This window comes from Vidua macroura, chromosome 19, assembly GCF_024509145.1.
Source record: "Vidua macroura isolate BioBank_ID:100142 chromosome 19, ASM2450914v1, whole genome shotgun sequence".
Classification (NCBI taxonomy): Eukaryota; Metazoa; Chordata; class Aves; order Passeriformes; family Viduidae; genus Vidua; species Vidua macroura.
This window is the reverse complement of record NC_071589.1, coordinates 8,771,847-8,798,540: the sequence shown is the minus strand read 5'-3', so window position 1 is coordinate 8,798,540 and position 26,694 is coordinate 8,771,847. Positions and strand designations below refer to the sequence as shown.

The 26,694-nt window shown below is 36.0% G+C and overlaps 1 protein-coding gene across 7 annotated transcripts in view; it reads right to left on the bottom strand.

Moving 5' to 3' along the window:
* Positions 1–26,694, bottom strand: part of STXBP4 (syntaxin binding protein 4) — a 67,282-nt gene that overhangs the window by 29,107 nt on the left and 11,481 nt on the right. For 4 of the 7 annotated variants that reach the window (XM_053994777.1, XM_053994778.1, XM_053994776.1 and 1 more), the window contains 15 exons: positions 24,991–25,076; positions 24,238–24,370; positions 23,548–23,680; positions 21,382–21,488; positions 20,824–21,007; positions 19,756–19,834; positions 17,163–17,245; positions 16,572–16,668; positions 15,139–15,251; positions 14,390–14,476; positions 13,243–13,308; positions 7,378–7,554; positions 5,029–5,145; positions 4,451–4,500; positions 3,192–3,322 (listed from right to left, as the gene is read on the bottom strand). In XM_053994777.1, coding sequence (XP_053850752.1) covers positions 3,192–3,322; positions 4,451–4,500; positions 5,029–5,145; positions 7,378–7,554; positions 13,243–13,308; positions 14,390–14,476; positions 15,139–15,251; positions 16,572–16,668; positions 17,163–17,245; positions 19,756–19,834; positions 20,824–21,007; positions 21,382–21,488; positions 23,548–23,680; positions 24,238–24,370; positions 24,991–25,076 — 1,643 coding nt within the window. Of the gene's footprint in view, positions 1–3,191; positions 3,323–4,450; positions 4,501–4,560; positions 4,641–5,028; positions 5,146–7,377; positions 7,555–13,242; positions 13,309–14,389; positions 14,477–15,138; positions 15,252–16,571; positions 16,669–17,162; positions 17,246–19,755; positions 19,835–20,823; positions 21,008–21,381; positions 21,489–23,547; positions 23,681–24,237; positions 24,371–24,990; positions 25,077–26,694 lie in introns of those variants that run through there. The other 3 variants (XM_053994781.1, XM_053994782.1, XM_053994783.1) reach the window with 2 other exon arrangements.

Genomic DNA, 26,694 nt, shown 5'->3' with positions numbered 1-26,694 from the left:
CTATAGCTTAGTTCCACCCACACTGTGAAAAGAACAGGAAAGGATAACTGACACTTTCCTGACTATGGAATGGTTTTGGCATTTGAACACAATATAGCTGAAAATTCCCTAAACTGAAGAAATGGATAGATCCAATATTTCAGCTTTTCATGTCAAAGATGTAAGGCATTGCCCAAAAATCAAAAGCAATTTAACCATCAAGAGAACAAGCACTAATGGATGCTGAGCAGCGGGACTTTCTATTACCTTCTTTTATCTAGTCAGCGTTCAAGGAAAATGAATATAAGATCCAGGCAACTAAACATCTTCCTGTAGGATCTTCAAAATCAAATGCATAGTGACTGGCAAGATCAACACCAGTAAATTAAGTAGGAGTTTTGGAATCTGTATTAATTTGGAGATCATTTGAGTGGAACTTCAGCGTGATTGCTGTGTGTCAGAGCCCAGGCTGAGAGCGCATTACAGGAACATGATGGGATAAAATAGCTCAAAATTCAGTGCTTGAGTTCCCAGTGAGTGGAGAACCTGGCTTCAGAGCACTTCCTGGATGTGGATGGTTGGGATTGTGTCAATTACAGCAAGATTGTATTTTTGGACAGAAGTGTCAGAGGGAGAGGGAGGAAATGGGCAGCCAAAATACTTGAAAGCTGTGTTATACGAGTGCCCATTTCGGAATGCTGATTGCCTGCTCTTTGATGAGGAGATAAGTATGTTCCAGGGTTAATCAGATTTTGGTCATTACCAGTACCCCGTGTATTCCTTTTCTAAATTTGTAATAGAAAAGAAGAAAATGCTATCTCTATTCTTTTTAGCGTGATTTGCACCATATGGTCTACTAAGTGCAGGCAGCAACTACTTTTAAATGCTGCAGTTCTTCACTGAGGCATTATTATCCACTGTATGATGGAAGTAATTTCAAGTGTTCAGGAGATGCTCACATTCTGTAAAGCAGAACAGCCTCTCAAGGCTTGGTTTCTAAAAAGAGCTTACAGTCTTTAAAGAAGATGAGGAATGGCTCATTCAAGGGATGAGCTTGATTATTCTGTTTATTACTTCATTATTTGCATTTTGGGATCTGGAGGATCCTGAAGCAGTAAGCCCTGGAAAACGAGTTGTTATTTTTTTTCCAGAGTCTTCGCTTGAAGAATTACCAAAGTGCCTTCACAGAGCTGTCACTCAGCCTGCAGAGCTGAAAGCTGATCTGCAGCAGTATCACAAGGCAACATGTTCTTTAAGATTTTCAGGAATACACTGAACTTCTTCAAGCCTCTTCCCTCAGGCAAAATGTCAGGCTATTACAGAGGAAGGGGATAGTTTGTGTGGATAACTTATAAATATGTCATTTTGACCTGGTTGTCAAGGAAGATTTTTTTACAAAGGAAGCAGTTTTCTGTTGGAAAAACACTCTACAACCTTTTCTTGGCACCCAGACTTTGTTTCACATGTATTGTAAATGAATCAAAGAGGAATTTTGGCTGGGGCTCCTTTACTTCATATTTACAAGAATGAAGCAAATAATGAAAGAGAACTTCTATTTAGAAGGTAAAATGTATCACAAAGGTATCCCAGCCAGACATTCTGATCCACTGAGCAACCTCAAAAATATTAACTCCAGTTCTCTAAGAATTCAATAACAAATTATTATGCTGTGGACACCTTCCTGGAAAAAGGAAACCCTTCAGTCTTTTTATTATACTTTTTCTTTGTGATGGATGATATTTATGAAATGCCACATACACAAGAGCCCCCTTTCTATGACAGTCTACCTGCAAGAAAACATCAGATCACGTGAAGTTTTAGAGGGAAGCTGTCAGAGAACACTAGACAGAATGCTATTACATAGTTCCTTTGCCTTAACTACTTTTTTTTGGAGGGAGAGGGAGAAAAAAACCAGTGAGGTTTAAAGCTTTAATCTCATACCCAAGCTTGTCAGAGCCCAAATCTATCTGTAATGCTCTCCAAATCAGAATGAACTCAGAAAGATGACGTTCAATCTTTAAATCCTTCTCTGCAGACCTATTTTTTATTCTCAGGTTCATAAAATGGATCCCTGCTGTGGCTCCAGAGCTTTCTAACATGTATTCTACCTATTATGTTTGACATAACCACATGTTAGAATTCAGCTGCATTTAGAACCAAAAGTTTTCTTTGCACAATTTCCTGTGTAGCATAATAAGACCAATTCAGTGTGACAGAACTATTATTGTCATTGGTGGAAAACCAATTCTCTCCTCTCCTGGTCACTGGTTATTCTTTTCACTCCACCAGTAACTCTAACTCTAATATTCTGGACCCTTTTGAACAAATTTTATCTTCCTATTTTGCTTTCTTTGCTATAGAATGAGTAATAAATGAATGTTTCATAAATAACATCAAAAAACTATTTTTCATATCTTATTTTCTTAACTCTTTCAGTCTCTTTCTAAATTAATTCCTGAACAGTCAAAGCTATTAAAATATTTCATACAAAAATTATGGATAACCATAATTAATGATCTTTCCCAAACCTCCTGTGATGTACCATTTCTGTTCCATTTTTGTAAATCAAAAATGGATTAGAACTGACATGCCTGCTCAACTATAGGCAAATACCATCAAAATACACAATCATTTCAATGATCTGAACCAGGAATTATATGATAATTCAAACCTGTTCCTTAGATTTTCAACTGATGCAGTTTATTACAGTCACTCTCATAAACTACCATCATTTTCACCAATGGGGACAGATTTCTGTTCATGACCTGAGGACACACACAGATATTTCCAAATGGAACTGCTGCCTACATTCATTCCCTAGAGCAATAACATCTTCATTACAACACTTTGGTACATGTTTATGTAAATGCAGCAGATTAACATTTTGTAAATATTCTAGTATGAAAACCAGACCATTAAAGTAATGAAATTCTGTTTTACATGTTTCTGATAATCTTCCTATTCCTCATTTTGGTATTAATTTTGTGCTTTAAGTTTTCCTGTGAAGAACTGTACTCTGGAATAACTTTATATTCTAATTATAGTTTGATGAAGATGCAGCCTGAGCTGACACTGAACCTGCTTTGTCCTTCCATGCTAGGAATGATTTATTCAGCCAGTTCACATTCAATTTTAAATGAAATTATCCATCTTCTTGGCTGATGAACTGATACCAGATTTCAAAGCACACAGAGATGGACACACTCACTCACAATCTACTTCCAAAATGGCCCGGATAGACTTGGCAAGGTCCCTGGCTTCTGCTGCAAGAGCTGCTGTGACAGTAGGTCCGACCCTTCCCAGCCGAGCCAGAAGTGCTTTAGTGGACAGTGTTCTCCTGTCACTAAGATAATAAAAAAATAAGTGTTTATTTGTAATATGATAAAGGAAACTGCTCCTTTTAATAAGGTAAACTTGTTTTTCTAAAGTGGTTTTGTTCTCACTGTATGAACAAAAAAGATTCACACTCTCAAATCAGTGAGTTTGCCCCAGCAGCAGTCCTGGCTGAACAATGAAGGTATTTGGAAAGTTCAATTCAAATAACATTCAGAACTCAAAATGCAGTGTCAAGGACTCAGAGGGTGACAGGAAAGGAACCTGAATGGAATTTTCATAGCAACATTTAAGAAGGGACACTGCTTCATGGGACCCAACTCTTATCTTCTCTGCTGTCTGAATCAGTTTGTCACCTTGGCTTAGCATTTGATAATTAATCCATTCACTAAAATAAATTCTATGCACTTCATAAAACAGGCAACATCGTTGCTGTGTGCAGTGCCAATGGGAACTGCATCTCACTGATTATCTACGATATCCTAGTTGGTCTGAGCTTGCCTAGGTTTTTTGAAATAAAATTCCAGTTCACTTCAATTAAATACATTTGATTTTCTTGAGAGCTCTATTGAAAAAAAACTGCAGGAAAGAGACTGAACTATTTTACTGTTACATAAATATTAATGAAATGCTATCTGTGATATATAGGCACAATCATGCCAATTTTCTGAGGGACCAAAGGCTGCTTAAATCTTCTTGAATATTCCCAGAAGCTTTTAAAACAAGAAAAGTAACAAAATGTAAATGGATATACATTTAATCAATTTATTTATATGCTACTGTATTCATTGTGAGGCAAAATCACCTAGGAAAATCTAAAGAAAAAAATTTAAAAATAATAACCCACTGTTAAGGCTCCTCGCATTTTAACTAATCATTAGTACATTATAATTAATTTATGGAAACATCCAGACAATCATAGCTATGTAATTACTAACTGTTTTAATTTAATTCAGAGGTTTTTAATGAAGCTGCATCCTGAAAGCCTAATTTATAATTCATGCCATTCCCTCTCCTTCAATAAAATGACACACACAACTATACAGCAAAAGTATAGAAAAAAACAGCTACAAGGCAGTTTTTTGAGACTTGGAAACAATAGTACAGTTCTTCACTACTAATATTGCCATTTCATTACCTTAAAATTGTTGAGGAAGTAGAGTTATCTGAAAGTATTTCATGCACAACCTGTTGGTCATAGTCAAGAAGTTAACAGTTTATAAATTAACACAGTCAAAAAGTTAATACCTTATAGTTTGATGTTCTATTTGGGGGTGGGGGACTTGATTTGCAATTCAAGAGTCTATAAAGAGTCTAGTGTCTCCCAGCTAGAAGTGCAAAAATGAAAACCAAAATGTTATAACCCCTTTAAACAAAGTAAATATAACAACATCATTTTTTTGTTGTTGTTTCATCACATTCCAAAGAATTATCAACTATTAGATTTCTGCCTTTTTCTTCTGAAGAGTTTCACAGAAATTGATAGAGTTTAGGTGGAAAAAATTATCTGATCATTTTAATTTGTCCAGTATAGCAAAACTCAAAGATTATGTAAACCTCTGGATGGATCTGCACACTTACACATCATCTATATTTCTAGGAATGAAAAGATCTCTGCAAACTGGTTTATAGCCATTTTACTATGCTCATTCCTGACAAACATCAACACAAACCTTTTCCAAATATGATACTGTTAGAAATGAAAGGCAAAGTTACCTCTACAAATTGTAGCAATTTTTCAGTGGCCACCTCAAAGGTCTTCCTGGCTGACTCTGATTTCCGCAGCTGGCAGTCAAGCACTGTAACCCTCTTTCTCAAGTCGTGAATGTTCTCCTGGGAAAAGTATTTTAAGGTTTTTAGTCTCATAATTTTCCTCCATGGATCACACAGAGACATAGTGTCTGGAGTGTTTAACACACTCTTTTCTACATTTCTGTAAAACATAAAACTGGAATGCCTGAGCAGCTGGCAAATCAGCTCCAAACTGCAGCAGATTTTGGCAACTGATAGAAAGGTAATTAAAATTCGAAGATAACAACAGGGGTAGGGCTGAAAATTAAGAGAGTTTGAACTGACTGATGAATGGATCAAAAATATCAACCTTATGGTGACACTATCTCAGCACGGTGCATAAACAGGCAGAACAAACTCAGTCCCCTAGTTTGCATCCACACATCCGCTGGCCAACACAGTAATTATGGCACATCTTGGAGGAAATTACCCCCTAGGATGTCTCTGCATGCACTTGTATAACCTATTGATCAGTGTTATGCATCCCTCCCTCCTTCAGGACAGAAGATGTGAGCTCTGTTAGTTCTAGCTCTGGAGGCTCTGGGGTTCATTAGAGTTCCTGGCAATGTTCCTATGACAGGACCATGAGTAAAGTCCTCACATGTACCTGGGCATGTCTGTTGAGCACAGCTGTCTGCTGGACACAAGATCGAGAAAGATCTCTCCAAAATACAGAAAAAGCACTCTAGTTAAAAATAAACTTTCATCACACTGCAGGTGATCATTCTGAAAGCCCACAACCTACTCTAAAACCCTTACCAAAAAAATCACCAAAACCCACTTACTAACTTTACTGGAAGCAAATAATTTGTTTGTATACACTGTACAAAGCAGCAGAATCATCATCCCCCTGAAAGTCAAAGAATCTGTTGATTCAAACACCTTTTTTTTGGCAATTTCACTGTCCACTCTGGAGAAGAAGCTGGTGAAAGAACTCACTCTTTCACACTAAAAAAGTGAGAGGGACCAATCCGATTTTTATTTATGCCTCAACATATGTTATATTCTGTTTACTGAGTGTGTTTTAGGGGGAGATTTACTCAGGCATTAAAAAAAAAAAACCACAGGTGTGACCCTGCCTGAAACTTGGTTCCTGTAACTGACTCCCCTTTTACAGCAGGATGGGACAAAAGGCTATAAAATGGAGTTGGCACCTACTTGATACTGCTTCTTTTGGATAAGAAATACAGAAATACAAATCTCCACACAGATATTGTAGTACTCAGTCAGAATTTCAGGAACTCAAGCTAGAATCTCTGTAACAAATCTCCAAGAAAGCAACCCACACTCTATGAATTTCTTAAAATTTGGCTATTTATAGAAGTCCTAGAAAACAAACAGAGATGCAAGAACGCCTGCCATAAAAGATGGAGCATCTCACCCAGATGTTCAGAAAGAACATCCAGGGTGTGATTCACCTCATCACTCACAATCAGATGATTGGAATTCCTCCTGGGAGCCACGGGGACTTCCTAAGCTGTTCTCTGCAAGCTTGCTTGCCCCAGAGCTTGACTTTACCTTCTAATATCTTGAAATATTAAATTAATTCTCAGGATGAAACAAGGCAACATTCCAGTAGGTTTTCTTCACCAGGTCATATGCACAGTAATTTTTCATGAGAAAAACAAGGTAACCTCACAAATGCCAACCTGCCTGCACTTGTTCAAACTGTGTCTAAAACACAGGTTAGGAGTCATGAAAAAAAAATATCTGAAGTGCATCAAATACTTTATTTCTTAGCCTGTTCTGAAATGCCTCACTGGAGATGAAGTAGACTTAAAATATAAGGCTCAATTAATTAATTTTTTTTTCAGGATTAGTAGCATTCAAATTGATTTAAAAAATTAAAAACCTTGATTAAATCTAAATTTACTTTGGAACAGGACTGGACTTTATGTGGTTATTTGCCTAACAGAAACATAAACCTGAAGGCTTTTTCACATGAGTGCAAAAGCATACAAATATATGCAAGGTGTAGTCTTTAAAGACAATGTATCTGCAGCCCAGAAACTATTCCATGCTTAAAGCTTGAGATGTGCCATTCTGACCTATAACCCACATATGCTAGGAGTTCCTGGTTTTCCAGCCCAAAGATGTTTGGATAAAGGAAGCCTTGTACACTTCACATTACCCTCTTCAATCCACATCATCCCAGTTATTGAATAATAAAAGACAAACAGTGACCTACTTTAGAAAAGCAGATGAAAAGAAAATGAAAACCAGATACATGACAACAGCAAGGAAACCATGGTAACTCTGACAGGCTTTGCTTACTTTATTATGGCCAGAATGCTCAGTAAGCTGAGCCTTCAGCTCTCCAATTTCAGCCTCTAACAGGCGAATCACCTCTTCATAGTCCATCTCCATTCCCCGGGCCTGCCTCTGTGCAGCCTCTGCAAGGTGAATTCTGCTGCGCAGGGCTCTTGTCTCCTCCACAGCTGCCTTGGCTTCCTGCAGATTATATAATTCAGTGGAGAAGTTACAACTCCAGCTACCAAAAAAAGGAGCATTAGCTCACAAGTACTGCAGTTGGCATCAGGGTTAACCGTTAGTGTTCATGGTTAGAGGGCTCAATTGCTAATTTCTAACATTATGATGTGCAAATGGAAACCAGGTATGTACAGAGACATATTTTTCCTAATAAATTAAATAACAAGTTCTATAATTACTGAAAATCTACTTGAATGAAGAGTTTTCTTGAAATGCACCAGATGCTGTTGATCAGTCCCATTGCTTCCACACCAAAAAAGTACCTTAATGAAATGTTACTTAATTTCAATTTAATTGCCTGAATTCACATTCTAGTCACAGCTCACACATCATGTAGATGGACTTTTAATGGAAGTCATTCAGTCCACACTCTTTTCAGAATCAGTGCTTTTTAATAAAATTTATTTTTCTGCCTCATTCCTGGTCCTATTATGTTCCTAATAGCCTGGATTATCACAGAAGAGTGTTAGATAAAACTTATATATAAATAATGTACAGAAACCAGAAAATCAGAAACTGCTAGCTTTTAATTCAGCTAACTTAATCCCTAAATGTTGCAAAATCTCCTTTCAAGAAAGATATTGCTCAGTTCATTTTAGGACTGAATATTAATTGAAGTTAACTGATTAATAAATTAGAAAGCCAAATTAAAGGTCTGTACAACTAATAAGTTTACACTCATCTAGGAATAAAACAAACTGCTCACACAAAACGTGCAGGCTCACTGGCACCCAAATCACTGAACCATCTTTTCCCTCAGCTATTAATCTGTAGGAAAAGTCACTTAATATCAGTTTTCTGAAGAATTAAAGTTATCAGATTTGAATACACAAATTCACAGAGCTAGACACTTTTTGTAGAAGTTGCTCAGTTAAGGATACTTAGGTGAATATTCTATTCCTGGTCTACCTATTACATCTTATAATTATATCCTGGTTGGGAACAGAACTAGAGGGAAAACAGGTGGGTGTTTCTCCTCCCATAGAGGAGAAACACACAATAACTTTTTACCATGGAGGAAATAACCTTCTAGAAGCTAGGTTTGAAATTGCAGTTTCTAAAACACCTAGATGACCAGATTTCCTGTTTTGTGGAAGAAATGGCATATAAAAGGTGTCATAATAGAAATATCTAGAGAGGTCAATTAAACTTAAAAATGCAGACTTAATTCTTTCCTAACATAGAAGCATTTGTCCTGTACAATCAGTATCCTTCAAGTCAGGTTTTCCTGTATTTTGTGATAATGTTCTTTCTGTAAAATGCTCTACCAATCTCAGCTTCATATGACTTTTAACCTCTACACTGTTAGTCTTAATAAACAATATATTCTGAGCCATAAATCAGCTAATCTCAGTGACATATAACCAGTAAATCACCTTCCTCATTTTTGCAATATAATACCAGTTTGGATGGTGGCCAGGGACATCCTGGTTTCCCAGAAAATAGGGCAGTGGAAGTAACCACACATGTAGAACAGCAACACCATTAGTGAACACAGGTGACATTGGTGTTGTATAATTTAGAGGTTTCTGTTACAGGGCACAAGCACTAAGAGATCCATTTAAGTGACCTTTAATTTGACAGCAAGAAAATCTTTCTTCTTTTTTCCTTTGGAAGCATTAGGTGAACAACACAAGGACCACCTGCACCTGGAAACACAGACTCATCCCAAGCTTATTGCTCTGTGTGTGTTTTTCCTCACGTTGGTGTCAGAGTTGTGTGTTTACAGCACTAAAAGCAGCATGAGGGTCATTACTGCCCACACTCCCTGAAAGCACAGCAATCACCCCTCCTGCAAGCTGCTCCTGGCACTTCTTTTTCCTAGAAACAATTCAGGGAACACAGGGACTTCTAAGAAGTTATCAACCTACAGAAGTAGAGGTCAAATTACTGCCTCTGGGGAGGGCATTTTCTTGATTTTCTTGCCACTGTAAGAAATAAAATGAGTCAACAGCAAGAGCTGGCCACTGCTGCTACACAGGATGAGTTGGGAGCCTTCAGTAGCAAAGGCATCCTTGGGAAATAGGCTGGAGGTGGGAAAAAGACTCTTGGAGACAAAAGTGAAAAGATGCTCTGACGTTAAGTTTGACTAATATAAATGAACACAGAGGCCTTGAGAAAGGGTGGCATCCTAAAAACCCACACTTAGGAATTATTTAAATAAACTGACATGAGAAAAGTGAAGAGAAAATTGCTATTATGAAAAGGGAGGTCTTGATTTTGAAAGAAGACATCCTTGAGATAAAGGTTTAATCTCTTATAATCCAGAATTGTCTTTACTCCTCCATTGTTTTTTCAGAACCCCGGTTGTTGAATATTAATTTCTCTGTAATAGTAGACTAAGTATGACCAGATTTCAACAGTGAAAGACCTAAAGGAATAATTAAGGAACAATGGCTTCCTACATTACAATGAAACAATTACACACACTACAACTGAATTAGTAAAATTGTCTGACACACCAGAGCGGTTTGCTGGAGCAGAGGGGCACAAAGGGGTATGATTCCATCAGGTTCTCATTCTCCAGTTACTGGAATTGGCACTGTAGGGACAGTGGGTTCTCTCACCTGGCAGGTAAGAGGGCCCCATCAGTGAAGAATTGATGGGTAATACCCACTTCAGCAACATGAGCTTTTGTCCTACTCAAATGTATGAAAAAATTGTCCAAGGCCAGGCTGGACAGGGCTTGGAGCAACCTGGGATAGTGGAGGGTGTCTCTCTCCATGGCAGGGGGGTGGGATGAGATGAGCTTTAAGGTCCTTTCCAAGCCAAACCAATGTAGGATTCTAAGACACAACAACTAGGGGATCTGCAGCTCCTAATATTTCACTTATATAAACACCTCATGGGACCCATTGTCCTGATCTGGTATGAAGCCACTACAACCAATAAGGAACTAACAGCTGGAGGAGAGAAGCTGAATCCTCGAAAAAGCAATTTCAAGGTACAGGTTTCTTCCTAAGGCAGGTTCTATTTCTTCCTTGGATAAATTTGAGTGTCAGAAGGTTTTATCCAAGTTTTATTCCAGCCACCACAAACACCAGAACTAAGATATTCTTTTAAACCATGTGAAAATTGTAGTTACAAATCAATCCTGCTTGTTGATTAATTCTACAAAAATTGTATATTGAAATAATCCTTTAAAAGAACTTTGAATATCTTTACTATATATTAAAAAAAAAAAAAACAAACCAAAACTAAAGAAATAAACTAAACAATTCTTTTAGGCAGGGTGAAATAGATTAGATACTGCTTCCAAAATAGCAGTCATTCAAAGTCCTGATTTTCCCCTTAGAGAAAACAACCACAGAGTAGCAAATATCAGCCCTATGAACCAAGTCCAGGAGTTTGGGATACTACAAACAGTGTCTTATCTTCACAACCTCTCCCACTTCCTATGTTTAGCTGAGTGCTCCAGCAGACAGAAACTGCCCAGAGAAAGCTGTAGTACAGAAGGGATCATTCAGGCTGAAACACCCCAGGACTCTCAGGCAGCACAGGATCCAGTCCAACTCCTCCAGGAAGACAGAAGACATCATTACAGATTTCACATTCATGCTCTTGGCAAGACTTCAGGTACTCAGAAGTTCCTTTATGTGTTTTGTGCCAATTTCAGCTAACATATGATTTCAAGGAAGCCCCAAAGATATAGTGCTATATCACAACTTCAAAGCAAAAACAGATCAATTAATGAATTTTAATTGTCTAATTCCAGTATCAGAAAATAATTACTACCTCACTGCAAGTTTAACAGCATTTCTAATCTTAAGAGTTTATTCATGCTGTTCGTTACTGAGTCAAGCACTGTTTAATGAGTTGGTACTAACAAAGCATGTTCATTAACCAGAATATTTGTACCCCTATCTTAATTAATCTGTAATCTCTGCTATTCACAATTAGTAGAAAAGAGAAATACCACGAAATATACTTCAATATATGATTGGTAACCTAAATCCTCATTTAAAACCTTGTTTTTTCAGGAAAGCAGTCATTTAAAAAAAATGTTTAAATTACGCTGAAGTCAGAAGACCTTAAGCACAGACTTAAATTGGTTTTTTTTTGGTTTTTTTTTTTTTTTGTTTGTTTTTTACATTGGTTGTTTGTTACTTTTAATCAGGCCATTAGGGTTCAATAATGCACTCATTAACTCCTTTCACTAACCAGCTCAAGCAGGAATGCACAGTTAAATGGCAACTTGTACTAAAAGTAGCCTATTTTTAAGAAACTTATCACCATGAATCTCAGTGCCAATATTGGTTTTAAACAACAGAAATATATATATATAGTAATATATTTAAAACACTTGAACATGCACCAAGGATAAACAGAAGAAAATGTCCATTAAAAGCCCACTTTTATCTCCTAAAATAGATCACACGATGCTGTAATTATATATAATTTAGTATTTCTCTTTCACTTCATTACATGGAACCCTTTCAATGCCTACAAGGAAATCAGTATTTATCCCTAGGAGGTTTGCAGGGCAAAACTGTATTTTACCACCACACAACAGAACCTGAGAAAAATAAAAGTGGGAGGACCTCGAGTGGTGGCAAATGGGCACTGCTGCCACTTAAAACATCTTAAACCAGCCCTGTCCAAGGCTGCCTTCCCAGGAAAAGAAGGTTTGTACTGGCGATTGTGCTCTCTAACAGCTTTAGTCTGGACTAATACACTGAACAAGTGTTCTGGTCTGGAACAACACAGTCAACCCATTAGAGAATGGGAACTTCAAGTGCATTACTGGAACAATCTTCCAGTTACATTTTATCCAGAAGGTAACCCAATTTATTTCCTACACTGTACAGGAGGAAACAACACAACACTAATGGAAAAAGCTTCCAAGCAAGCTCTTGTATATTCAAGGAATAAAAGGTGATAATGAAGGTGTTCAATGAATCTTATGAGCAAAATATAAAACTAATCTTAATAGAGGAGATTTTTAAACTTTATCTTGCATTTTTACATGACATCTGACATGAGAAACCTGCAAAGAATAGGTGCAGTAGTGCAGGAGGGAAGGAAAAAAGCCAGCTCATTAGAAGGAAAAGCTGACAGGGTGTTCAGGAGGAAGAGGGAACAGGAAAGTTCCTTGGTTTTGAATCCAGGTTATAAATGTGATGAGACTTATATTTAATCGGGAATTTCCTTTAAGAGACACAAGGAAGTCAAATACTCTGATTTATTGGCTCATAATTATAGATAGATTTGCAGGCAGAAACAAGACTTTCCTCAGAAAATCCCGACTACAACTTTTTTTCCTGATAATTTTTTCACACTTGGTTGACATATAAAGTAGTTAATGTTAGGACTGTAAATTAGGCAACTGTTGCCTAAGAATAGCAAAATCTCTTCAAAAACACTTAAGACTAGAAAGGTTCTACTACATTATTATCCCAATTCATTGATTCAGCTGGTCTCAGGTTCCTATCTCAATTCAATAGCAGAGAAATAGATTACTGCTCTAAAAACTGAAGAATCAATTTTCCACCTTTAATCAAAAGCTCTGTAGTAACACAAAAACCACCTTTGTGTTGAAATCAGTGTGAAAGCATAGTCTATATGAGCACTAAGAGAAAAAGAAGTGCTCATTTTTCCCTTCCACAAAAAAAAATTAAAATTTTTAAATTTTTAGAGACTTCAACATACTTGCTTGACTACTTGTAGCTGCTTTGCTAACTGCTTCTGTAAGTTCACAGATTCAGACAATTCTTCCTATTAAAAAAAAAAAAAGAGTAATAAATAAGTTTGAAAGAAAAACAGTTTTGGTCCTAAAGCAATTAGCTCTTTCAAAACTACAGATAACAATACTTAACTTCTATCAACAGCTTTTATAAAACCTGCGATAAAACCATCTCTAAAACCTAACTTTTCTGTGAGTTCACCAATCCTGTTTAAGTTTCTTGAGTATTTTAGAATTATTTATTGAACACTTCTGGGATATGTGTAGAAGTGTGTACCGAAATAAGGCAATTAATTATAGATTGATCATTGTCAGTTTTCCATATCAGCAATTTAGGGACATCTGGCCAGTATTCATTGTGTTCAATGTAAATGGGACTCTCTCATTTCAGTACAAAGCTCCCAGGAGAAGAATCATTGTGCACAGAACAGAGAACTGATTTCTGGCCATTTCAACCCAATTCTTCTGTAATTTACAGAAAGACATTTTTTGGACCAAGGGGCAATTTTTAAAATTGTCTTTATCCCAAACTCAGTACTCCTGTTCAAGAACCAGAGTTATGTATGCTGAAAACAAACTTCCTATCTTATGGTTTGTTAAAAAAGAAAACCAGGACCATGGGAATGTGGCAGCAACCTGGGGTAATTAAGAAATAATATTTATTGCTTTAGGACTTGGGAATTTCATAATGTCTGGGAAAATATGTATTAATTTTGCACACAGATTAATTTATCCTCGGTTCTGATTCCTTTCAGAAGTATCAGCACACGCTCAGACTTGCAGTTACTAGCATCACCCATTTTTAAATAAAATTGCCATGCAAATCAGTAATTTCTCCAAATTCACTTCTGTGAAATGTCTGCTTAGTCTCATTTCTCTACAGACCAGATTATAAAATGTGTTAGCATTCAGAATAATGGCTAAAATTCACTATCTCCACAAATATATTGTAAGCAATCTTTAAACACGATTAGGACTGTTTGCACTGCAATTTTATTTATCTATGAAAAACTGCACATGAAATTAAAAAAATCAGTAAATTTCTATACACACACAAAAAAAAATCCTCTAGACTCTTGAATAATTTTAAAGCAAATAAAAAATAAGTGTTACCTTTAATTTGCTCATTTCTTTTAAAGCTTCATTTCTTTCTTTCTTAAGTTTTCCCACATCATCCTCCAAGGAATCACAGGTTACAAACTGTGTGTATACAAATATATAAGTTTGGAATGGATTGCTAAGTGTGTTTTCCATAATTTTTAACATCTTCTATTAAAAGTTCTTGTTAATAAAATGAGAAAAAAATCTTAATTTTAGGATGATTTATAGATCTGAAAATGCTACAAATGTTTAATAAAATTTTAAGCAACTTATCTTCCAAATGAACAATTACTTTCCCTTTTAAAATGGATTAATAAAGTGCTTTTAAAAGTATCAAGAATACATCTCTATTTTAATATTTTAAATAATAAGGCATTTTATTTTAGTGTTCATATACTAAAAATGCTCTTTTTAAAAGTCACCTCTAGAATAAAATGATTTTCACTGTAGCAGTAGTTCAAATCACTGGGCCCAGTAATTGTTTCTCACTCACACAGGTTGTAGCAATCCAAATTCTATTAAGAAACCTCAGTAAATCAATGTTGTCCAGGCTTACAACAAACCACAATTTAATTACATTAATTGCTTTCTACAAATTAGGCTGCTTAAAAAAGCTTCACAGGAACTAGGTTAGCTTAAAGAACCCCATGCTGCAGAGCTGTTTTAAACATCTGCCCAAAATCTGGAGTTATTTTACATACAATAAACTCTCTGATAATCTCCTCCCAACTGTTAAAACACTGACCAGGCACATATTTTACCTGTGAGTCCTGTAAGCTGGCAACTTCACTGATCCCAAAGGTTTCAGATTTGTGGCCATCACCAGTTGCATTTGATTGCACAGACAACAGGTTCCTTGAAACTTCGATGAAATCTAGGGGAAAAAACAGTTCAGATTTTGCTGCGGTAGCCTGGAAGTTCAGTTTAGTAAGAGTTCATTGATGCAACACAACTGCCAGTATCAACATGAACAGCCACTCTGATAAAGCATTTTTCTAAAGGAAAAAAAGAAAATCAGAGAGAGCTCTCCAAAGAGAAAGTTCTGGTAAAACTGGTAAGAATAAAAATGCCCAAACACATCGGGGAATGAAATATCCTCAAATCAAATTGTGAAGGAGAAAAGAAAACACAGGTGGTGTGAAGTTCACCTTCAAAGTACCTGAGATGTTCTGCATTTGGCAGGTGTCTGTGAAAAATGAAATAAATCTGCACAACAGGTATACACACCTGCCCTCCCCAATGGATTGACCTTACCAGAGGAGAAAGTAAAAAGGAAAAAATTCCTGCTAGCTCAGAGCTCATGGTTTCCTTTTCAGGCCCTTTAAACCCCTGATAGAGGCTTGGTAAAATTGATGTTGACCAAATTGAAAGTTTTAAATACAAACAGTCTCTAATGCACAATCAACATGGCTTGGATTACCAAGACATTTTGGATTTAAAAAAATCTGCTACACTATGAAAGAAAGGTGGAAATATAAAGGTCAGTTTACTCCACATAAAATCTGATAGAAGATCCAGTATCTTCCTCGCTGAAGATCTTTTTGGATGTTTAAGTACAAAATACTATTTTTCACATACCAGTGTTTTTCATAGACTTTAGGAAAAGTAAAATTTCCATCAGTTTTAACATCAGAACGATCATGTCTCACAGTTTCTGAAAAATATTTCTAAATTATCCGTGTCATCAACCAAAATTGTTACAACCACAAAAAGCAAGTCATTCTCATCAGAATTAGGTTTAGCTGGAAGAATTGTGATGGTCTCCCTGCAAACCTGTTTCTATATGCAATAGTTGAAATCTTCTTGCTTCCCACATACTAAAATTAAGTGATCCATCCGTTTATTTGCTTCAAGAAGCTTCTTTAACCATCAAAACTCTCCCAAGCAATTTCTGGAAAAATTACAGTTCCCTATTGTCAGAAGAAAAAATTAAAGATTTTTGTGAGCATAAAATAAAACTTTCCCAAGGCTGCCCTTATAAGAAAAAATAAATTTGTGATTTGCAATCCCACTACTTAATTTCAAGTAGAACTTCAAGCTTATTTTTATGTAGAAAAATAAAGTTCTTGCCTCAAATTATCACTTTATTTGCAGCAGCAACCCAATACTGACAAGAAATATATTAATAGTTATTAACTATAATTTCTGAATTCCTACTTTTCATTATTTTCTATGGTAATTAACAAATTATTACCTCCAAAAGACACTGTTCCTTTAGAATCTTTATGAAGTTGCTGCCTTAGGGCTTGCTGCTGTTCATCTGTGAGCTGAATCCCAAGATAATTCAGTGCCTGGAAGGAAAAAACTTATTTTGGAGTGAAAAAAGAAAGGACTAAGGATAATGACTGCAGGGACATGGGAGAGTAATTAAAGAGCTACACTTCAAAGAGCCTTTGTATCCTGCTACACTCTCACTGACAACACTTTTATTCCGGAGCCACTCAGTGACTTTTCCTTCTAATTGAGAGATGTTCAGATATTATTTAACCTTGAATACAGATGAGTGTAATAAGCAAACCCCTTTGTCCTTAATAACTGCTTTAAAAATCCTGAGGGATGTTCTGATTCCCAGAAGAGTTAATCAGTAATTAGATTAACAAAAACAGTGATTTGCCCAATACATAAACTGAAATATTGGCCTGCAACATGAAAGAACTACCCAATCAGAAAATTCTGTGTGTCATTTATACTTGAAAAGTTTGTCAGCCTAGAAATACTGTCCAGATGTATTACCTGCATCATGAAGGGGGAGAAAGGAGGACTCAGAAGATTTTTAAGTATTTACCCTCTCCAGCTTTTCTGTTTTGAGATGAATACTCAAGTTCTTTCCTTGGGCCTCATAATCATCATTCTGGCTGGGGGTAATAACTAAGAAATAAAAAAAAATAAAGTAATCATGACGTAGTGCTAACTTTTGCTTTGAAAAAAATTGATCTGAAACTCTGCTCATCAAGTAGATGCCAGCTAAATACCGACTTGCCAAAAATACATGTTAATCCTTAGACTGACTTTTTTTTTAAAGGATACAATTGTAATCAACAAAAATTATGGGCATCAATCACTTCCACTATCTTTTTTGCATAAAAAAGTGACAAATTAACAGAAAATAACCAGGAATAGCTTTGAGTGATCCATCAAGCATATGGCTTCTCCTTGTGGTATTTTCTCTTCTCTCAGAGATACACAGATACTCAGGAAACAGCAGGGGAAACACACTTGTGAATTCTAAGAGAGAACTCCAAGACACACCCTTAGTGTAACTGACAGTTGCCACTGGCACATGGAGTGATCTAGAAAACACTGGGGAAAGAGAGGGAATGACCTGTTCCCAAATATGGGAGGGAGCTTAGGCTGACTCTGCAGGCTGCTCAGTATTTTCTCCTGGGAAGGAACTCTTCTCCGAAAACTCCTGTCCATTAGGCCATCACCCTTATAGTCAGAAACACAAGTTTACATGGGTTTTTTGAACTATCACTTTGGATTTTAGATGTATGCAAATAAAAACAATTCACTGTTTGCATTCTTTATTTATCACTATAACGTAGGTGTCAATCATTTTATTAATGAATTAAAAAGGTACTGAAATCAAAACCAGTGTTTGACAAAGATCTTGCAATTTGAGATTCTCTCTAAAGGAACAGAAGGAATCACAGAGAATTCTTTTTTTTTTAGAATTTTTTTAGTTTCACAGCATATCTGTTTCCAAGCTCAAAGTAATTTACATTCTCTTTACATGCCAAAAGCATAAATCAAAACATCTTGAAAATCTCTGACATTAACACCTCTCACATGTTATATTAAAGTCTGAAGACAGTGGGCTAGAACCTTGGTGGAATTGGCTCCATTTCCCTTCAGCTCAGAATGAAAAACCTCAGAATGAAAAAGTGTGTGAGTTTGTGTAAAAACTTCTCAAAACTATGCTGATTTTTTCATAAAGTGTTAAAAAAAAAAGAGTATCTCATCTAAGAGATGCTTTAATTTTTCAAGGTTATCTTTGAAAGTTTATCCTTGAAAAAGGGCAGCATGAAAGAAGCGGCAGGTTTGATAAAAGATGTGCTGTTAAATAAGAAAAAAAGGAAACATGACAAGAAGCAGTACAAACTGGAGCTGCAAGTATTTGTGCTTTCTGCTCTACTCCCTACATTCCTCAGATGTGTTCAGAGACTGTGTCCTTCTTGGTGTCTTCAAAAAAAGCAGCTCCTGTGTACTGAGTTATATTAACCAAGAGTCTTATATTCTGAATATATTAAAAAATAAGACTTTTGTCTTGTTCCTTTGATTCAGTTGTAGTGTTTTTCATGGCCAATATGTAAAAACTGTGTGATCATCAATCTCCAGGTATATTCAATACTAAAACTTTGTCAGTTTCAACAGCGTAGATTTGATCAATTCACCCTTCAAGGAAGGCAACGAATTGGTCAGATTTACAATATGGTAACTGTTTCATTTTAAATCTGAATATCTAATATGGAGTATAATAAATGCAGGTACAATTTAAATAACATCAGTGGAGAGACATCTGGAATGAATCAGATCCTGTGTATTTGTTCTTCCTCTCCTCATCCTCAGTATATTAGACATGAAATTGAGAAGTTCAGCTTCTGCTTAATTGCTGCTGCCCGAAGAAAAAGAATATTCAGGTCTGCACAGAGAAAATACTGAACAGTGTCAGTTCTATCAGTGTGCCAGTGGGGATTCCCATTATTGTGTCACTCTTGCATTTTCACTGTTTCTAAATATAACATATTTGTTTCCTACAGGAATTACAATTGTTCAGCTCAGATTTGATTCTGACCACATTTCACAAACCCTGTTTGTCCTTAAATGTTGTTTTCAAAATAGGTATTTCGAGATGTGATCGAAGTGACTCTTGTCCTTGTTTGAATGTCATGACTCTAAAACACAAATATACGTGATATATAGTATTTGTTAACTGAAAAGCTGTTAAGAGGGGTGCATGTTAATTCTATCCTTTCAATATGCTGCCCTGATTTAAGCAAAAAAACTATGCAAGCAGCATACATGCCCAGAATTTCATCAAATCAAGAAAGCACAGTTTCTATGGCAACCTAATCTTGATCTATATGTGAGTCTTCATTATCTGGTTTCTACTGAGCCTATTATCATGACTGCTGTATAGCAAATGTTGTGATCACTCATTTTTGTTTGGTTTCAGCTGTTTGTTAGAGACAATGTAAGTTATATTTGACAGAAGCTACTAAAAATCCATTGATCTCAGAGCTTTATTTAGATGTATAAAAACAGTGCAATATTCCCTTTTTTTTAAAGACTACTGAGTCTCACTATGCACTATGTTCTGTTTGACTGTTATTGAAAGAACAAGGAAAAGGGTGGCAGGGAATTAAATCAGCACTTACCCGTGGCAGACACATCAGCAGGATTGCTGTCTAGAGCAGTAATTGGAGATTGCTCTTCCATCTTGACTCCAGTTTCCATCTACGAGAGGAAATGAAAAGGCATGAAATACCATTTCTAAAGCAGATCACAAGCCAAACCAGAAATACAAGTTAATGAAAAAAGGGACAGGAAGGAAGACCGGGGGAAAAAAAACAGGGCTGGGGAGATCAAAACAACCCCAGGAGAAAAAAAGAAAGGCATGGAGGGGGTGCTGGTGAGAAGGAAAGGCATTGGAAAAAATCCGATTGGGACCTCATCAAAACCTTGGGTTTTGAAAATCTTCACAGATTAAGATAGCACAGTCTCTCTAGGCAACTCACTTCAATGTTTATATCCCTAGTAGGAAAGGAAAATGGGCAAGAATTTTAAGTACGAATATAAGAAGATTTAAGAATCACCTGTTTTGACCTCGTATTTGAAAACATTTTATTCTTCCTTCTTCTAAGGTAATACTTTATTTAGCTTTAAAAACATGATAAACTGAAAATGTGCTTTCAAAAATTGAAACATTAGTTTTAAAATCTTCTTTCTCATGGTCAACATTTTTTCTTTACAGTAATGGTGAGCTCTATGACTTAAAACAATTCCTGCTTAGCCAAAAGAATGGGGAAAAACCCCACATACTCCTGGGACTTTTTTTAAGCAAAAATCTCATCACCATAGAGCAAGTGTGAGATTGTACTATATTCACACATATGTAGTAAGCAGGGAGTGTTTTATCTCTGAAATACACAACTATTTATATCTAATTCCAAAACTTCAGAGAAACAGTAAAGGAGAACTTGGTATCTAAGAACACAGTTAATATTTATTTGTTTTCTTACCCCAAGTCAACTAATTCCTCTCATCAGTGTGGTTTACTCTTCTGTTTTACAACATGGTTTTTCCAAAAGTTTTGATATTCCAAAGACAATATTGTGCAGGAAAACAGTCAGTCATTTTCTTAATAAAATGGAAACTCAATTACAATTAGGAGAAAAACAACCATTTGCTCAGTTTGTTGTAAGAGGAGTAATAAATAGACTCACAGCATCTGGAGGCAATGTTGAAACCAGTCTCCCACTAGGAGAGGGAAGAGGACCAAGTGTTGCAGCCTGTTGCTCTCCATGTGCTACAGTAGATGTTAAGAGGCTGAAAGGATACTGCAGATTCTGTGGACGACTGGGTATGCTTTTCTGCCTAATAAAAGCTATCTCCCAAAAATTTTCAAACCTAAAATAAGAGTTTTAAAAGTTTTAACATGTTGTATACTTGTATTATTCATAAGAGTATACTTCTGCAAAAATTACACGTTTCCAAACACCATGTGTGGATTTATTTAATTATTTTTCTAAAAGGATGTTCTGTTACCCATCATTATACAGACAAATACTGTAATTTTTTTAAACATTAAAGCATCATAATTTTGCAGGTCTAAAAGGTGCACTTGAATATTTTCTACGAAATAATATTACAACTGAGTATTTTAAAAAATTAGTATCCCTCAGTTCCGCTAAGCACACAGAACCATATTTTACATTAATCTGATCATAATTATGATCTATTAAACCATTTTGGATGGTTGGCTGTTTGACAGTAACAGATACCTCATCTTTGTTTTGTTGATTATACTTTTTGCCTCTTCATAGGAGACTCCAATCATGGACTCTTTGTTGATGGATACAAGCTGATCCCCAGGTTTCAATCGGCCATCCTAAAATAACAAATATAAAACCAAATCCACAAACGTTATATTAATTGCTAACACTACAGAAAGAACTGTATAGTCACAGCACTTGGACAAATTCCCCTGGTTCTATTAGGACAAAAAATATCAAGAACAGTTCTGCATTCTGCTTGTGCTTGACAATCCTCCAGAAATAAGCAGATTAAACAATCATCCCTCAACATGAAAGCAGTCATTATAAAAACTCATTAGAGAAAACAGACCTCAGAAATTGTATAAAGAAGAACTTTGGACCCAGCTAAACATTTCTATTACAAAAAATCCAAGGAAAGAAACAACAGCTTTTTCCAGCACCGACCCATCTGACTTTAGGAAGCTCCCAGCTCTGAGCTGGATTAATTTGTATTTCAAAGCAAATGTTCATGGCAATACATGGAACTCTTCAGACACTCACTGGCCATGCTAATGAGAAAACCAGACTGGTCTATTAGTACTCACCAGTCAAAACCATGACAGAAATAATATTGTCAGTTTTGTGCTTCTATTGAATTAATTGCAAACTCTCTACCAGCACAAGAACATCTCACATTTCTGTCCCAGAGACTCCAAGACAAGACTTTAAACATGCTAGGCTACATTTCTCACTAAGACAGAGCTTTCTTTACTGGCATTTTAACAGAGCCCTCAACAATTCAGCTGGAAATTCATGCAATTCACCTACGGTTACAGAGTATATGACATATGTCGTAATATACATCATGTAACACAGAACATGTCTCTGCTCTTCAGCTCCTAAGAAATCAAACACAAAATCAATCTATGTAAAAAAAAAAACCGTGTACAGATGATACATAGGAAATAAGTAAAATACCTTCTGAAAACCAGTATAATTTTACCTACTTAACAACCACATAACATAATTTTAGCAGTATTGCTTCAAACCTATGCCAGTACTTTACTACCTTTTTTTTTTTTGTCACTTAGTGATTTGGTTTTGGTTAAAGAATAAAGCTGTAGATCTTTCATTTTGCTTTCATCCAGCTTGTTCTAAGATATCCAACGGTGCCCTCACGTGGCAGACGTTTAAAATATGCTTCCTGTTTCACCTTCCCAAACAGGATAACCAGTACTAGGAAATTACCTCTATTATTGCTAATATTATAGCCTAATGGAAATTGATGTCTTAGCCTCAGCTTATTGATTATATGTGATAGGCTTTAAATTATATGTTCACAGTAAGAAAAATGTTTTAGAAGGCACAAAAAAACAGGATAAAAGAGGAATGATTACCATTTATCTACTGAAAGAGGTCTTTGAGAAACCCTGCATTTTTATCTTCCAGATTGCATTTTAGGATTAAACTTAGTATACAAAAATTCAGCAACAAATAGTTATAAACCTTGGGGACAAAACCCACTGCTCGTGAATTCAGCTCATCCCCTCTTGCTGGGCCAGAGGCAAAGGCTGGTTATCTACACTTCCAAATAACCATAATTACTCAGGATGCCAGAGGAGACACTTGGATAAACAGTTCTGTGTACCTGAACCAGGCAATTACATTATTTATTTGCTTTTTACACTGACAAATCCCCTGGATTTACATACTGCATTTGTCACAAATTAAAACAGTAATCAACACCAGTTCAAACATTTTATTAGTCTGCACTTTCAGAATATTTTTTTCTAATTTGCCTACACAATGATTTCCAGCTGCAAGGATCCATCTAAATTAAGTCTCAGGGAAATATGATTTTTTCAATGTCCAAGAAAATACAAAGAGGTGCAATCTGTAGCTCTGTCCCATCCTTCCTGATTTACCTTCCATCATGCAATCTCTTATAGAGGTTGGTTTTGTACCTTCTCATACATAAACTGAGGAATAAGATCCTCATTTACCTCAAATGAACTTATGAATAAATTTTCATTGCCATGTAACTCTGTTACAGTGCAGCGAGATAATTCTGTTAAAAGAGAAGGCAAGGAGGGACACAAACACATTTTGTATTTAAAATATGATTGCAGATGTAGCATACCAAAGCAATTAAGGCAAAAATACAGGTGTCTGAAGAGGAAGGAAGGCCTTTACCTTATGGCAATCACCACCAGGGATAATTTCTTGAATATATACCAAAGGCCCTTCATTTCTGTTAATTCCTCCCACAATATTCAAACCTAGGCCTGTTCCTTTGCAAACAGAGATAATCTGAAATGCACTGTCACTAGAGATACAAAGAGAAAGAAAACCAGAATTATTTCACAGAACTAGATAAGACTGAAGTAATAACTTATTTATCTTACAGGTTTTGCAAATATGTATTACAGTAACAAATAGAAATATTGGACATTTAATCTCAGTGTTCAAATATTACAGTATTTACAACAAAATCAGCAACCTCAGGCACTTCTGACAATTACAAGAAGAATTTATACTCTATTTTACAAGGCTAAAAACTCCTCTTTACTATATAGAGATATATACTATAGCCCAAGGCTTATGGGAATATCTAGGTATCTAGGTACACATAAACCAGGAACATTAATTCATTAGGAGACACAAAAAAAATTAACCTGATTAATCTTCTTATACGACATAAACAATAATAGAAAAAAAACTTATTAGTCTGCAATGTCAATGGTATTATGAGCTACAGGTCTAGAAGCTAAAAATTAAAGCCAAACTTTAACACTTAGTGCTCAACCCAAATTTTCCTGACCAGCCAAATACTGCATTTCCTGCAGCTCCCACAACAGAGGCACAGTCAGTTTTGGAGATTACTTTGGAAGCTTTGGGGATGGTGGTGAGACATAATTATTTCTGCTGCTGCTGCTGGTGATGTTATCCTTCAGATGCAACTGAGGACTCTGTGACCTGGAGGATGACCCAGAAGAAAGGCTGTCTCTAGATTTTGCTTCAAAAAAAAGAAATAATAATATAAATAAATAAATAAATAAATACCACATTTGGGAAAAAGCACAAAATTTCAGCTCAGGTAAGGAAGCTCAGTAGGACTATTTTAATATTAGTAAACGAAGAAACAAACGAAGCAATCAGACAACCAAAAAAATGCCTGCACAGTTAAGAACTGAGAGCCACCCAGAGTTCCAGGAATAATTTTTTAAAAAATAACAAGTGATGATTTTTTTCAAATTGGGTGCACAATACAAAACAGACTAATCCTCCATGCTATATAAAGGCATCTTAATTAGGCAGCAGTTTCAGAAAGATTAGAATTTATAGTGCTCTAGATCAAATTTTTATTAGCATTTTGTGTCATGTTTCAGCTAGAAATACCAAAAACTTTCCACATAAATAATTAATTAAAATTGAAAGTTGATACCAGTATACTTATTTAAAGAGCTAGGAAAACTGACACAAATTCCTCAAGGTACATGTGTGTTTTGTCTGACTTTCAGCCACTTCCTCCCATATACCTCCCTTAAATAAGGAATTTTAAGTACAAGTTTCTTCTCCCCTCAAGGCTGATTTTTGTCTCCTGGGATTGTTTCAGGCTGGGAAGTGATCTCTCACCAGGTAAGTGATGTGTTGGAGAAGTTCTTGCAGAGGTTGTTTCACTGTGAGAGCCATACTTATCCATTAGGTCATGAAATTCTTTCCTGTGCCAAAAAAAGGATTTTCTTTGTCAGTTTGAATGGGCCCAGTGAAACATGCACTGCTTGTACTGAACAGCTGCTCCTCCTCAGAGAAGGAAGCTCAACCTTCACTGAAAGAGGAAAGCCCTGTCAAATGGTCAGAAAAGGCAAAAAAAAAATATCACAGGATAAAGATGGGAAAACAACAGACTAAGGACAAAATGGACTGCTGGTACAAAAGCTTTATTTTTACCTCTCTTTACCCTGAATTATGAAACTTTAAAAACTTGCAATACAATCAACTACAGATAGTAAGACAGTGGTACTACCAAGCTCCAGAAAAATTTATTTATATTAGAGGGAATCAGATTATACACCTATAGCATACTCATGTTTTTAAAGAATGCTTTTAGTTCAGTTATACTGAACAAGAACCCAGAAGAGACTGACAAAGATGTGACTCCTTAAAAACAAGAGGATAGAAGAAATACTTATTAACTACTAAAAGCTAAAAGCAGAAATTCCTTGCAGACACCAATCATATTGCAACAGACTGGCGAAGATGTACATCTTGTGTGACAGGCATTGAAGAGCATACAAGAACACCTGATTCACCTGATATTGAATCCAGCCTAATTTAAGAAAAAAAGTTTATAATCTGAGCTCCGTTTACCCTGCTGATAACTGATTTAAAAGATATAAATAATCTAGAGTGATGTAAGCCAGAAACATCACCAAATTAATATTACACAATTAGTCAGAGAGAAAAGAAATTAACTGATTGCAAGGAGAGTAACTCCCAGGTAATTCCAGTTTGACTTCTGAAGGTTGTTCAAAAATGCTGAGTGCATTATTTTTAAAAACAGAACAACATTTATTGTACTAATGCTGGCCCCAGGGTACACACATAAACACAGCTGAATATAAATCAAATAAATCTTTAAGCATAGAATGTAAAGTCATAAGGTGGCTGGTGAGGGACTACATGGACTAGCAAATTCTGCCCAGGCCACTGCACCAACCCCCCAGAGTGGTTAAAGGACTGATGGATTTTAATCATTCAAGGAGTTTACAGGAACTAGGCCAGTATGCTTTAGATAAAAGCAGATTAAGAGTGGACCTCTCATATATCTAGGCAGTCTGAAAAAAAGGAGAGATCAGAGGCTACAGAGTGATTTAGATGTCTGCTGAATACAAAAAAATCAAAGAACAGAAAGAGGAAGCTTAATTTGGACAAAAGGCTAAAGGAATTTAGAGAAAAATCCTTTATGGGGAGATTACTCTGGAAGTGGAACATCCCAGGAAAGGCAAATAAAAGCAGATACTCTTGCAATGATTATCAAATATAGTTGCATAACAGCTGTTTTCTCCTGAGATTTAAGTCAAAAGGGGATACAGACCTGGATTGTCACATTGCTGATGATTCTCTGCCAATATTGGTTTATATGCTTAACTTTCATCAGTCAGGTTAAAGCAATATTTAACATAAATGTTCTTAAAATTAAAATATTTTGGACTACCTGTTGCAGTGAACAGTTTAACATACTTATCCAAACTATTCAAAGCTCATTAGAGATTGAAAAGCAACCCTCTGAAGGGAAAAAAGCAACTGAATCTGCCTTTTGTCAGAAGGCAAGACCAG